The sequence below is a fragment of the Gasterosteus aculeatus genome, chromosome 20, assembly GCF_964276395.1.
Source record: "Gasterosteus aculeatus chromosome 20, fGasAcu3.hap1.1, whole genome shotgun sequence".
Taxonomy (NCBI): Eukaryota; Metazoa; Chordata; class Actinopteri; order Perciformes; family Gasterosteidae; genus Gasterosteus; species Gasterosteus aculeatus.
In genome coordinates, this window is record NC_135707.1 from 18274534 (window position 1) to 18290179 (window position 15646).

The 15646-nt window shown below is 47.5% G+C and overlaps 1 protein-coding gene across 1 annotated transcript; it reads left to right on the forward strand.

Annotated features, from left to right (window-relative positions):
- The first annotated feature begins 2757 nt into the window (after nucleotides 1-2757).
- Nucleotides 2758-13885, forward strand: pomgnt2 (protein O-linked mannose N-acetylglucosaminyltransferase 2 (beta 1,4-)). The gene is made up of 2 exons (XM_040164219.2): nucleotides 2758-3030; nucleotides 10157-13885. The coding sequence occupies exon 2, from the start codon at nucleotides 10242-10244 to the stop codon at nucleotides 12042-12044; it is 1803 nt and encodes a 600-aa protein (XP_040020153.2). The 5' UTR covers nucleotides 2758-3030; nucleotides 10157-10241; the 3' UTR covers nucleotides 12045-13885.
- The last annotated feature ends 1761 nt before the right edge of the window (nucleotides 13886-15646 follow it).

Consider the following 15646-nt stretch of genomic DNA (forward strand, 5'->3'; position numbering starts at 1 on the left):
GGATGTATTAAAATTCATATTTTTAACCCCTTTTCTGCTTTTATGTCACTTATTCTTGGTAAATATGTATTATTTTATTTATTACATTACATTTCATGTCATTTAACTACGCTTTTATCCAAGCGACCTACAGTAAGTGCATTTCAACCATGAGGATAAAAACCCATTTATCTTTTTAATATCATAATCATTTATAACCAACCATATAACTACTTCTCAACTTGTCAAAGTAGCTAATGATTTGGTTATGATTTTCATAAAACATCACAGGCAGTGTTGCTTTCTAAACTCTAGATGGGAGTATTGCCTCTTATTTGACTCGTCCCCACGCTGCAGCATGGTCACTGATACACTGTTCCCCAAATCCTATTTTATTTCACAAGAGTGTTCATAGAATAAAATCCATCCATCCATCCATTTTCAACCGCTTATCCGGGGTCAGGTCGCGGGGGCAACAGCTCCAGCAGGGGACCCCAAACTTACCTTTCCCGGGCCACATCTACCAGCTCTGACTGGGGGATCCCAAGGCGCTCCCAGGCCAGTGCAGAGATATAATCTCTCCACCTAGTCCTGGGTCTTCCCCGGGCTTAATTTATCTTGATCTCTCTGCAGCACGACCTATTCCATTCTGACACATACTGACACATTTGCATTGCGCCCGTTCTGTTTATTCAGCCCATTAATAACATCAGTAAAAGAAGCTGTTCAATACACAACATGGTCCCAATTCTTAGCTTCAAAAAGTCGTAATGGACTCATAAATAATACTGTAAGTCCCGTGACACCATGGTCTTGTCTTCGAGGCATCAAATTCCAAATATGCCATCAAGTTCCTTGAAATCAGCTTCAGAACACAGACAAGGTCACCACACATCTCAATCACGGTTAGCAAATCTCAGTAACGGCTATATTTCTTGTTCACTGTTCACCCTGCTTTGTTTTATGTAGCAAATTAAGACAACAAGAACAACTTTATTTAATTGCCCAACCCTGATGAAAATGAAAATAGATCTACCTTCAGAATTTAACACCTAGATTTAATCTAAATCTCAGATAACTAAACAAAAATAAAAACAATAATAAGCACCTCCCTCTCATTTCCCACTCTGCTCCAAACTGTTTTACTGCAGCAAACCTTCAACAGAAAACACCCAGAATACTCCTTGCTGAATTTATAATTAAGTCCGCTTTCACAGATACTTTCCTTCTGCTCCAGCAGAACAGCTAATTACCATGGCCGCGAGGCAGAGACGTTAGCGTACAAAGCAACATTCTTCCGTTTCCTGACTAACTTGTCTTCCTTGGCTTCCTGTCTCACACCGTACACGTTCTTGTGGATTTTATCATGCGTGAGTTTTTTCTTCTATCCATTCCTGATTATTTCTTTTTGGGTTCTCTATTCAGACAGTTCGCCTCCCATGCTGTATGACCCCCTTTGCAAAGAGGGCACTATTGTGATTTCTCAGCCTCCATCTCTTTCATGTCTCCCCCATTTACCACACGTGACAGAAGTAAGGGCGGGCTGTGGCGTAGTTGGTTAAGTGGGTTGACCTTTAACCTTGGTCCGAGTGCATGAGCACGACTGGATAATGGATCGAGCAACCGGGTCCAGTGCCCGAGGGCCTCAAGTCTCAGGCGTGGGACTTCTGCTACATTCAATGGTGTTTCTGCTGGCGTTGAACGCCATGGCTCTCCGTGCACACAGCCTTTTGTCCTCGTAGCGTGAGCCGACCATTAAGGTCTGTGACGCCACTCATTACAGTGTGAGGGCCCCTTGATCCTTGGGCCCCCAGCATACACGGGCCACCGGGGTTCTGGTAAACCTGAAAGACCTTAGTCGAGGGTATCAGCCTTATAGGTTTACATAGTTCTTTAAAGGCAGCCTCTTTATGTTGATCACAAAGTATATAAGATTGTACATTTGACCTTAAATCTCACAAAATAATCTTCTCCTTCATATAATTCCTATAAGTAACTCTAATGAAGCTTACTTACATACACTCTGCGTTTCACTCCATCCTCAAAAGATCCTTTTTCCGACTCTCTTGACTTGCACTCGACGACAATCAAGTCATTTTACATATCGATCAGTTTAATCTCTGCTTCTTCCTACTTAACCCATCTTCAAGCAATTTAAGCCGTGTCAATTAAACCCAGGAATCTTCATTCCAACCATGTATCCTATTTGTACTGTTCACTTTCGACTCGATGAATCCACTTGATTTTTTAGTTTCTCTTCTCTAAGGTTGCCCTCTGCTTCAAAATTCGAGATTCTCGACATCTGTCTCCCCTTCATCTCATCCTCCGCTTATTAAGGTCACTCCACCTACTCCAGATATCCACTTTCACTTTCTTTCTTTCACTGAAATAGGGGGCGAATACGGGTGAGTGCCAGAAAATGTAACTTCTCACCATGAAAATAACTTGAAATTTGTATTAAATGTATTTTGACGTTTGAATATGCAAATTATGCAATATCTAATATTTAAGGTTTATCCAGTCAAAATATAAGGAAGCAAACAGACAGTTATAAAACACCTATAATGTGTTTTTATTTTTTCTTACATTTTTCAAAACAGCCTGAATATCTCAAAAATGATCAATGCCTAAAAAATTTGGTTTTGCTAAAAAAAAAGATCTTTGCCCGCTTCTAGCAGATTAATATGCACAGCAACAAATAACTGTTTAGCGACGATAATGTGGCCATCACCCAGTCTCGTGTTTCATCGCGAGATGTGAGGATGCGGGACTTCCCGTCGGTGGGCGGAGACTGGTCACAGCGGAGAGCAGTCGGTGTCCAGGTGTCTGCGCTGGCCGCGTCTCTCTCCGCCTCTGACGGCTACGCCTCACAGCGCCGCCCGGGTCGCGGTACGCGAGCGACGGAACGCGCCGCGGGTCTGTTGGACTCGGCGTGTCCGCCTCCGTTCTCCTCGCGTTCGCGCTCGGAGTGGTCTTCTCTGCGGGGGGGAGCGAGCTAGCCCCTCAACTGACTTCAAAGACAGAAAGCAACGTTTTTCACTGAGAGCGAAGGTAAGACTCGCCGGACAGATGACGGCTCGTGTTTGTGTCACCGTGTTCGTCTGCACGCGACGCCGTTGGGCGGACTGTCACCGCGCTTCTGCCCTTTGCAGGTGTTGCTCGTCCCGCTGATCCCGGTGCGAGCGGCGCTCCAGCTGATCCGCAGCTCCACTTCAATACGCTCATAGAAGTGCGCGTGGATAGAAATGCCCGATTAAGTATCTGCTAGTGTTCACTTATGATATAGAACGGCATTTATTAGATGAGCGATGTCAGTGTAGCCAGAAATAGCCCGTGTTCAGTGACCACATATCGCTTTTCAACGGATATGAATATGTTATTGTTTCATTTAATCTGTAGTACCGTCGCAGATACTAACCCCAAAAGCCACTGGGATCGATCTATTCAATTTAATTCTACATTTAAACTGCAGTTATAATTCCTGTTGCCTTTTTGAGACATTTTTTAAACCACCTTGCTGTTGTACACTTTTTGTTTTATTTCAATAAAAATAAAACTTAATGTACATTAATTGTTTGTTCAGTCAAGTCTGATGTCCACTACACTGTAAAAAAAACAACAGCATTTTTTGGCCTAAAACAGTAATTTATGTTGGTAAAAGTGTTCCTGTATCAATAGATAGTTCCAAATACCAATCCTGGTTTCTGAAAGGCCTCCGATCGGTGAGAGCTGGCATCCATCTGACATCATGTTCCAATATCCTTTATGCTCCACAGGAAACAACACTTCCAAAGAGCCAGGAATGGGAGGAAGTCAATTATAAAAACTTCTTAATGTATTTAACTCTAACCTTGAATGATTGCACTTGTTTGAAGGAGATGTTATCTGTGGCGATGTGAAAAAGGGAATTATTGTCTGTTTCCCCTTTCTTGTTTTTAACGCCTTATTATTAGGTGTTGTAACCGGTTGGGTCGGTGGCTTCCACCAACCAACACTTTAGTTTGTCTGCGCCACACGTGTTGATGCTGACCTCTAGTCGGTGATGATATAAGGAAAGAGTATTTTTTGAGAAAATAAGCTAAATCTATTTTTATCAACCAATATGCGATAACCCCTTTCTTTAATTTACTAAAGTTGCGACTACCACGGAGCCTGTGGCTCTTTGCTTTCGCCAGTGGTTGAACTCCAACACACAAATGAAACGGTGAGAACATTGCGTTTCAGCGGATGCACTTGTGTCCAGTGCGCAGCAGCAACTCGTCACGGTGAGGTTCATCGGAGAACAGCAGCTCCCACTGAACCTGCACAGTCTGATGGAGCAGTAACCGGCTGAGAGGTTTATCTTCAGTTCTCTCTGTTTATGCCAGAATTCCACCGGCGCTGTGAAAACGTAAAGAATTGCACAATGCAGCTTGTGTGATATTCATGGTGCACCGCCTCCCAGACAAGATGCAAACTTCATTTCAAACTGCTGGGTTTATTTAAATCCGCCTTCCCATTCCCGAGGTGTCTGCGCACCACAGCGTGATATTTTGACACCCAATTTGCAAATAATGCGCCCCTGCCGTTTATAAATTACAGAAGGCCATGTTGCATTTTTCATTAATTGGTCAGCCCTAATTTCTACTTTTGTCTGTAGGAATGATTGCCTCTTTTCACCAAGGTGAAAGGCTGATTTGTGCAGGGAAAAAAAGCGTTTGTATCCGCGTGTATCCCCCGTTTGAGTACCCTTGTGTTTTCATGGGGGAAACACAAGGGTCTTGCAGTCTTGTCTCTGATATTCACATATTACCACAACTGCTTAACAGATTTTCAAAATGGGTCACAGCGGTTGCGCTGACACATTTTATTAGTCCTTTAAAAAGCGATCGTGCATTGCTGAAGTGGACATGAACGTCTCTGCAGAGATTTACATCCTCAAATCAGACAAATATATTGCAGTCTTTCAAAATGACCTCGATGGGGAACAGTGCATCTGTTTAGTGGCTGTTGTCAAATTGTTTTGAAAGTGATTCCAGTTTTCCTACATTTTGGTGTGTACATGCACAGTGTGGTTTGTCATGTTTTGACACCTATTGGCCTCGTTTCCAACGGTCCAATCCACAGCGTGGTGCCCATAGAAGCGCTGCTCGTTCACCGGAGCAGGTTAACCGGATGCCGGCTCCTCCTCCCAAGTCGCATCTCTAATGAACGGTAAAACATGCTGCATAGAAACACAGAAACTCTGATGAAGCACAGTTCTTACTTTGCATCTTCCGGCCTCTTCGCCAGAAGATGGTCGACAGAACAAAGATGCAGGTTATGCTTCATCTGAAATGTTTCTTTCAAACATGCAACTAGCTAACCCGTACCTTCCCTTAACTAGTCACGCCTCTTTTCCTCTGAAGAAAGCTTGAGATTTCTGACTGGCTCCATGTTTGGTCACCATGAGGTATCAGAAGGAAAATGTTGGATTGTTACCCAAATAACAAAACTATCCATTTGGATTTACCTGTGAACCTGGCACTTGGTAATTTTGTGGTAATTTATTGTGTTTATCCAGTTAGGGAATTGGGAACACGTACCGATCGCTGCACGAGAACTTTGGAATACTTCCATTTTCTGCTGAAAGCCACAAAAAGAGGTCAAGACAGTTTGCGTTTCAAAACCTACTAGTAGTTACCTGTCTGTTGATCTTTATGCCCTTTTTATATTAACTGTACTGCTCATTTCTCCAACCTGGTACCAGCTCCAGACAAGCCTCTTTAACGCTTCTCCCTGTGCAGACGTCACGGTAGCCAGCAGGTCTGCATTCGTCGCATGTCTAATTTGGCGCGTCGGACACAGATTTTAACCCGATGCTCACGATCTACTCGCGAATTCCAAGGTAACTCCAAAACATGTCCATCCAGAACTCTATGTTCTCTTGCCGCCCCGTTGTGTAATGCTGCCTGTGGTCCTGAGTCCAGTCCTGAAGTGCCGCAGAGGATGTCCTTCTCCATTTGTTCCCCTTTGTCTGTCTGTCACACACACACACACACACTCCGCTCCATCTTCCGTCCCTCTGGTGAAAAAATTGAGCTCAACGTTGGACGCGTCCGGCCTCCCGTCTGCTGTGTTTCCCCACTGCACTGTGGATGATGTAGAGATGGGCGGCGGCGTTATTTAGTAGCAGGCCGTCAATCGGGCCCTTAATCCGCCTCGGATGGGAAACCACGAGTAGACGGACACTGTCTGACACTCGCGTCCAGGCATTATGCAGCCGGACCGGCTGGACGGTGGAGCTGCGTGCCCATGTGAGACAACGGGGACGAGACATGTTTTTGTACGGCCGGATTATGGCTGCCGGGCCATTAGTTCTCCCCTGGTGGAACACTGAGCCCGGAGCCGCCTGATGCGACCGGACAGGCCACGTCTGGCCCGGGATCGCTGGGCCGCAAACGAGTACGTACGGCTCACTGCCGTCCACAGCAGAGCGGCCATCGAGCGACCGACGGCCCCTTTAAAACAAGATGATATACAAATCCTCTTTTGAAATAAATGCCACGGCGATCCTTAATGATTTGAAAAGGGAAGAGGTGTAGAAAAGGAGGGAAACATGAGGGCCGCGAGGGAATGAACCCAAATGGCGGTGTTCTCTTCTGTATGTGAGCGCAGCTCCGAGGGTCAGCATGCACCGCACAGGAGTTGCTGGAGCATTTATAGACACAAGGACATGCAGTGTGTCCTTTGCCGAGCCAACCTTCATCTTCTACGGTTGAGTTAACCTCCGAGGAGCATTTAATGAGCCCTGAAGCGATATCAGGACTTCTGTTTGTGCTCGGCCTGCTGCTGGAGGGAGGACGTGGAACTGGATGCAGGAGCAGAAGTCTGAATGCATTGGTCCAAAAATGTAATCGTGCCAGCCTGTAACTCTGTTTTTCTTTTCCTCCCAAAGACAAAGACTTTGGCTTCTTTGTCAAACTGTTTGCATTTCTTTTCTGTGATTCATGTCCCACACCTCTAGCATAACTCTATCCGTGTGACTCTTTTAAAGGAGCTGTATCGCGCTAATTTCATGCAAACTGTTGGACGTGTAGGTGGACCGCCTCAAGGTCTGTCGGGCAGAAAAATCCCACCGCAGAAGTGATTAGTGGTCATCGAACTGGCCCGGCAGCCCACAGCGGTCCTCTGATCCACGTGTGTGTGTGTGTGTGCACGCTGAATGTAATTTAGTCTGCCTTCGACTACCCACATGTGCATTTGTTAAATATGTTGCAATGAGTTTCCTGTTGGAAGACGACAGTCTTAACAGTCAAATGTTGATGCAACTTGGTTGTGTTGTTCCTGGCTCACACAGCTGCTGTATCTATAGAAACGGCACATCTGGATCCTAGTTTGAGATATTTACTTTGGTGCAGAAAAGCAAATCTTTACACCAGGCTTTAGTGCTTTTAAGTATTGTCGCCTTTAAAGCTCTCTGGTATGTTTTAATATTGATGTTGAATTAAAGGCCTGATTATATCCAGCGCTCTATTGAGGTTCTTTTTAAAAGATGTTTTAACAAAAGTTTGACTAGTTATAAAAGAGGGAAGAGCTGTTAAAGCAAAGATCAAAGTGGAGCTGAAGGCTGAACGGAATATTGACACTGGTCCCCGCTCCTAAACCCCAAAAGCTGTGATCAGCTTCCTCCCGTGTGGGTTGAGGTGATGTTCAGTGTGCGGTCAGCTTTCTACAGACAGCGGCTCCGTGTCCCCAATGTCACACACAGGTGTCTCTCTGGGAAACCTCTGTGGCACAGCTGGAGCCACTCCGGGGCCGTAGTGAATGTAAAGGAAATGATGAGGATAATCTTTAGAATCCTTGGCATCATTCAGAGTTCGCGATGGCCGAAATACGTGTTATAAAAGAATCAGTCGGGATCCTGGTGTTCATAAGTCTGGAGGTAAATTCTAATCGGACCTTTTTAAAAAACATCAGAAACACAAATCGGCCGAGAACATTCCAGTTGCTGCGTCTCTAAATATCAGGTTACTGAGTTCAGACACACTATTGCTCTGCAGGGAAAAGAGTCAAACACATTTTGGTTTATTGGGTTTGGTTGTGAAGCGATGGATGGTGATAATGGGAAGAGCTCGTAGCAGCCGTCTCGTGGTGGTGCCGGCTGTGGGTGCTGATGGAGGAGGAGACTGGAGAGATGTAGACACAGAAGCAGGGGCTTACTTAATGACACACACACACACACACACACACACACACACACACACACACACACACACACACACACACGCGCTGATGTAGAATATGCATATGAGACGGGTCCCCAGTGTGGGTGTCGCTCCGGAGATGGCTCTCATCTAACATTTGATTATATTTGGAACCGCTGCGACCTTTCCCTAATTTGCTCATCTCTTCTTCCCGGGCGGGGCCTCGCTCGCTCCCTCGCGCTGCTGACGAGATGCATTTGGATCCAAGGTCACTTTTAAATTGCTACACGGAGGGCAGATTCAGGGAAGCGCTCCAAGCTTCCTCGGGCTCGTTTTAAATCTGCTTGTAGCCGATGCAAATGAGTAGTGTTGCGTGCTGCGGCGTCTTTGACATCTCGCTGGGCTTTGGTCCCCCGGTTCGGGGGGGGGGCACGTTGCAGAGGGCATCGCTGCATGCCCCGGCAGGAGACTGCGTGCACGGCCGGCGCCTTGTGGCCCTTTTCCGTCCTTCATGGACTGCAGGAGCTCGCAGGGGAAACCCGCGTAACGTCAGCCTCTTCTTCACGCTTCATTTCCTCTTATTTCGGCTGCCGAGTCAGCTCGGGGGGGGCGGCGCCGGCGCTGCAGTGTGTGTATTCGGGGCCCCTCCCTGAGACATTTTGTCATGGGCAATAACCCAGAGCTTCTCTCAGGCTCCTTGTGTGATTGCTAATGGAAGTGTGGACACGTCTTCTCCTGGCAGATCTCGCGACCTTAAGATGGAACGATGTCATGTTCTCTGCCCTGCCGCACACGGCGGGTCGTTGGAGGGTCCCGTGTTGGCCGTGAAGATCGGCTCTTTTCAGTGGTCTTTGTGATGGACTGTGGGTGTCCGGCCGGGTGCGTGCGTTGCGTTTCATCACAAGGCTGTTGCGCGTGACGTATTCTTCTCGTTGGGATGTCAGAAATGGCCCAGGGACTCGCAACTAACCGGAGGACAAAAAGAGGGCGAAAGAACCCGTCGGCTGGAGTGCAAACAAAGCAAACGTGTAAATCTCACTGAACAGTAACTGGGGAGACAAACGTAGTGCACGGTGAATGGGAGCATCTCCAAAAGGTCAGCTGAGTGAGTTATGGAATAGTACCGACCTGAGCGGTTCGGCCTTGTGTCAGCATGTCGTCATGTCTACTCGCGTGTCCTGGTTCAGTTTGACCTGGTGTAGGTCACTCGCGTCAGAGAGGGACAGTCCTTCTCCAAATGCCATCTCCTCACTTATTGGATGTCACACTGCAGGCTGTCCCTTTCCTTGTTGGTGGTTCTGAATGGCAGTGTTCCTGATGCCTTTACTAATAATAATAAGATGAAAGGCACAAAGATGAAGGTTGGCTCATTTCTAAAGTCATCTTGGGAAGCAAATGTTTTCACAGCCGCATAACGTGATATTAGAGCGGTATCGAATCGGTGTCTGTATCAGAATTGGTACAAAAAAAAACCCCAGAGCAGATCCCGGATCGGAGGAAGGGAGCCCTCAGACGGGTATTTAGCATGCCACTGGCCTCGCGCGCGCAGGCAGCTGCTGGCCGTTGGCTGTTGGTTTCATTTAGAGTCTCAATGACTCATTTGTTCCCCTCCATATGCAAATGAGCCGCGTTGAAAGCAATGCTGTTGTTCTTTTCCCTGCGCGTCCTCACAGCATAATCCCACTTGACACATCCAGGGAGGCTGGCAGGTGGATGTAAGGTTAGGAAAATGTCTCATTTGTTCACCAAGATGAACAACCACTACTCCCCAACGGTGAGAGCTGAAAGCCGCTGCATTGTTCCGCCGGCGTGACAAGAGCACTTGTTAATCATATCGGTGGTCTCTGCTGTCAGCTGCTTTGTTCGTCAGATAATTACGTTTTCTTTTGTTTTTTAGATTGTTTTTTCTTAACCTTGTGTCCTTTTCTCTCTCCCCACCCATCCTGCTCCACTCTCCCCCCCCCATCTCTGGTCACCTCTCTTCTGCCTCCTCTTGCTTCCTCTTTCCCAAGTTGCTGTGCGGCGGCGGATGTCTCGACGCCTCCCTCGGCGGTCGGAGGCCAGCTGGAGACGGGAGTCGGGTCCGTGGCAGCAGTGATGCGGGCTTCGCTGGCGGGCTGCAGGATGAGCGTGGGCGCGCTGCTTAACGGGCTGCTGGTCTCCGTGGTCGCCGCTCTGCTCTGGAAGTATTCCAAGCTGAGTGAGCACGCCGCCCTGCTGGAGGAGGAGCTGCACATGACGCGGCAGTCCCAAGAGCTGTCGCAGGCCCCCATCGACTACCACGTCGCCCTGCAGGCCCTGCAGGAACACGGCACCCGCATGGTCTGCACCGGCAAGATGCACACCGACCGCGTCTGCCGCTTTGACTACCTCTGCTACTGCTCCGAGGCGGAGGAGTTTGTGTTCTTCCACTCCAACTCCTCGGTCATGTTGCCAAACCTGGGCTCCAGGCGCTTCCAGCCGGCCCTTCTGGACTTGTCGTCGGTAGAGGATCACAACACCCAGTACTTCAACTTCTTAGAGCTCCCGGCCGCTGCTTTGAAGTTCATGCCGAAGCCGGTGTTCATACCGGATGTGACTCTGATCCTGAACCGGTTTAATCCGGACAACCTAATGCACGTGTTCCACGATGACCTGATCCCGGCCTTCTACACCATGAAGCAGTACTCTGACTTAGATGACGAGGCGCGGTTGGTTTTTATGGAGGGGTGGAGCGAAGGCCCTCACTTTGACCTCTACCGGCTTCTCAGCAGCAAGCAGCCGCTGCTCAAAGAGCAGCTGAGGAACTTTGGGAAGCTCATTTGTTTCACCAAATCTTACGTGGGCCTGTCCAAGATGACCACCTGGTACCAGTACGGTTTTGTCCAGCCACAGGGGCCCAAGGCCAACATGCTGGTCTCTGGAAATGAGATCCGACAGTTTGCGACGGCTCTGATGGAGAAAATGAACATCACGAGGGTGGAGGAGGTGGAGAAGGATAGAGGTAGTGCCGAGGATGAGAAGGAGAGGAAGGATGATTACGTCGTCGTGTTCAGTCGCTCGGCAACGAGGCTGATACTGAACGAAGCTGAGCTAATCCTGGCGCTGGCCCAGGAGTTCCAGATGAGAGTGGTCACGGTGTCCCTGGAGGATCAGTCCTTCCCCGGTATCGTCCAGGTGATCAGCGGCGCCTCCGTGTTGGTCAGTATGCACGGCGCTCAGCTCATCGCGTCGCTCTTCCTCCCCAGAGGGGCGACCGTGGTGGAGCTGTTCCCCTTTGCTGTGAACCCAGAACAGTACACCCCGTATAAAACCCTGGCCACCCTTCCGGGAATGGACCTTCACTATATCTCCTGGAGGAACACTAAGGAGGAGAACACCATCACCCACCCAGACAGACCCTGGGAGCAGGGGGGCATCGCTCACTTGGAGAAGGAGGAGCAAGAGCGCATACTGGCGAGCCGAGACGTCCCCAGGCACCTGTGCTGCCGCAACCCAGAGTGGCTCTTCCGGATCTACCAGGACACGTTGGTGGACATCCCCTACTTCCTGGAGATCCTTAGAGAGGGCATGAAGACAAAGCCCAGCGGGAAGAAGTCAAAGCCGGCCAGCACAGTCCACCCGGGCCGGGTGAGGGAGCCGCAGTGTCAGACCTCGGTACAAACCACCAACGAGGCTAAACTCACAGTTTCCTGGCAGATCCCATGGAATCTGAAATACCTAAAGGTGAGAGAGGTGAAGTACGAGGTGTGGATCCAGGAGCAGGGAGAGAACACCTACATGCCTTATATCCTTCCCCAGCAGAACTACACGTTTTCAGAAAACATTAAGCCCTTCACCACCTACCTGGTGTGGGTCAGGTGTATCTTCAACAAGAGCCTCCTGGGCCCCTTTGCAGACGTTCTCATGTGTAGGACCTAATGCAAACACCACACCAGTTCAATCAAGCTGGAAGATGGGCGCGTTTAATAACTGTTTGTCCAGTGGAAGTTGGCACATGTGACCTGGCATACCTTTACTGTCCTGCAGTGATGCTCCTCGGCCTGCAGAGACGGCGAGGACCTAGACCCCTGACTCCGACCTCGGCCCTTAATGAACGGAAAGAAAGTGCTTAACCACGTCTTTACCGAAAACAAAAAAGAAATCTGCAGATTTATTTATGTGCAAATTATATATAACTTGTTTTTTAGTATTAGTCAAAACACTGTTTCTTTACCTTTTTTTACGCAATGCAATATGACGTTCCTGTGGAGAGCGAGGAGGATTTTAGAATAGCAGGTTTTTTTCTGACTTCCAATGTTGAATGTGTGTGACCCCCATGTGGCTGAGTTCACCTCCCAGGTTTTTAATGATATGCTCCATTATTTGCAGAATCTAGCCAGAACCAAAGTTACATTCTTCTGTCATTCATGACCTTCATCACTCCGTCATGTTCTAGATTGCTCATACTTCTAATGTTTGCTAAGATTTCTACCCTTCAAGGTCAAGTGTTCTCAAGAATGCCTCTTTAATGTAATTGACCCTGAAAGCAAAGCGATGTGCAGTTGCATTTTATGGAGCACTTTGTGACAAAAAAACCTTGTTTCCTAACGAGCCGTTCTTTAAATTGTTCCCTTACATATCATAAATATAACAGCAAGTGTTTGTTTCCACAGGGCCAAGCCACGAATTACTTAACAGCCATTTGACTTCATATATCAATTATTTTTCTCTAATTAGCAGTAATTCCAAGTGTTGTAATTATAATTAGTGTGGGTAGTGAATCCATTACGCCGGCTGTAATTAGTGGAGCATCATTGTGCTGCCGGACCGTCGGGTCGCGCGGCAGCTTCATTAAGATAACAAAGTGTGTTGCTTCGATTCCACTGTACAACAAATAATTCTCATGAAATTCCCAGCCGAGTCTCTCTTCACTTTCCTCAAAGGTTCTTGTAGCTGCTGAGAAGAATGTTGAACTTTAGTTTTTAACAAGACATCCAAAGTTGTTTTTTGGATGTCTTGTTGCTGCTTGTTAGTTGCTAGACGGAAAAATGTGTTGATTTCTCTTTGTTTCTCTTTGTGATGACACTTGAGTTGGAGGTGTTGGTTATTGGGGGGAGGGGGGCCGCAACTGCAAGTTAAACAAAGCCCGGCCATCAACATGGGTGATGTTATGCCTTTGATACAGAGGCGTGGTGTTACTTTTTATAGCACCAGCGTGTTCTCACTCCCAACTCAGCAAATATTGGGGGTGAGAACACACGGCAGTAACCTTATGTCTCTTTTTACAAGTCAATCCCAGAACTGACTTTCAACCAGGAGAACCCTGTTCTCGTCCCGCGTGAAATCAGCTTGGACTTATTTAAACTTGTACGTTTCATAGCTAAAGTACTTATTAAAACCCCAAAAGGGATACAGGGACGAGTTGGGAGCGTGTGGCTATGACCCGATCCTCTACCTCACATCTTCCTCTCGTCGTGTTTGACTGTGTGCCGCCACCGAGAGCATTTTCTCTACCGGACATCTTTAATCCTTTTGCTTTGATGTTCTCAAATGCAGTTGTGTTTCCCAATGCATGTTTTAAAAGATCATTTGAAGCCCTTGTTGTGTGAGCAGGATGTGATGAATTAGACATGGTTTGTATAGTTATTTAGATCTGTGTGTGGAGACGTCGTCTTGTGTGCTAGGTTAAAGGAGCGAGTACAAGCCTCTGTTTTCTACATTAGCAAATAGTTTCTTGTTCAGTAACTGTGATTGAATAAAGAAGCTCTTTTCCTAAAGTATCTGCTTTGTTTTTAGTGATTTATTTATATCATTTCAACAATGATTAACCCAAGACCAAATATGGATGATGAAACCCTAGTGCTGTCTTACTACATGACACTTTCTGTGGAGATTTTCCACTGGAGTGAGAGGAAAACATTCAGAATCTTTAAATAATTCTACTGTGCGTAACCACAGATTCTCTGGCTGGATCCAGTCCCAGTAGACTCTCCAGCCCACATGACTGTGACCGTCGGTACCATCACAGCTCGTGGATGACATACTAACGCTCAGCCAGGAATGTCATTTATGTCTTATATATGTTTAACTTTAATCTCATTTTGTAGTTTTGTTGGAGGGGAGACTAATCTGTAAAGATATTGAGGCTGTCACACAAATGTTTTAACTCCTAAGATGTAAGAGTTCTATAACATGGAAATACCCACTGAAGAGTATAAAGTACCACTGATGGGAGTGTACAACACAAGTACCACTGATGGGAGAGTACAACACGAGTACCACTAATGGGAGTGTAAAGTACAAGTACCACTGATGGGAGAGTACAACGCGAGTACCACTGATGGGAGAGTACAACACAAGTACCACAGATGGGAGAGTACAACGAGAGTACCACTGATGGGAGAGTACAACGCAAGTACCACTGATGGGAGAGTACAACACAAGTACCACTGATGGGAGAGTACAACACAAGTACCACTGATGGGAGAGTACAACGCGAGTACCACTGAGGGGAGAGTACAACACAAGTACCACAGATGGGAGAGTACAACGCGAGTACCACAGATGGGAGAGTATAGCACAAGTACCACTGATGGGAGAGTACAACGCGAGTACCACTGATGGGAGAGTACAACGCGAGTACCACTGATGGGAGAGTACAACACAAGTACCACTGATGGGAGAGTACAACGCGAGTACCACAGATGGGAGAGTACAGAGCACATCGGCCAGTCGCCATCGGCTCTCCGATTACAGTCGGTCAGAACTCACTTGGGCTGTAGCTCCTCTCCCGGTTCCCATGGTGCTCGCTGTTCTCAGGGCTATTTTCCACCAGTTTAAACGGGACGAGACGCGATGGCGCCTGACAGGTACAGATGGACAGCGCTAAGCGACAGTGGCTTTCCCCCGCAGCGAGAGGACAGGGACCCCACAGCAGCACCCTGGAGACGGACCGCTGTGCAATGGACTGTGTGCGTGTGAGGAGGGTCGTAAAACGCGCGGTGAGGAAGAGGTTAAATCCATCTCATCTGACGCTAAACAAGAAATAATGGTTTCTTTCTTCTCGCAAGCAACGGAAAGAGAAAGTCCCTCATTTCCCTTTGCGGACATCGGGTTCCTGAATAACTCCCCGGAGTAGATTCATCATCATTACATTAAATCAGCCATGGCCTCCATCAGTGGTTCGTTTGCCTCAGTGTTACTCAGCGGGAGCCGCGACAGGCTGTGAATTCTACACGCAAACAAACAGAGAAAATAACAACGACAAAACACACTGAATAATTCTTTTGTGTACACTGGGGCGAACAGTGCCACCAAAAGGGATCATATTTTAATATACAGCATGGTGTGTAATTCACAGAGACACTTTTAATCCCCTAGGGGTCGTGGGAGAATGTCTTTCTTGTTTCTTTTCTGTGAATATCTGTGCATTTTCCGAGTGAGGCTGCTGAATCCCTTAATCGAATCTCCTTTCATCGGGCTTTCGTGGCGCGTGAGTGGATTCTGCACATCAGACATTCATCACACTTCTGACCCTGCAG

Excerpts from the sequence above, each read along its gene's own strand:
- pomgnt2 (XM_040164219.2), top strand. The coding sequence starts at position 10,242 with ATGCGGGCTTCGCTGGCGGGCTGCAGGATGAGCGTGGGCGCGCTGCTT.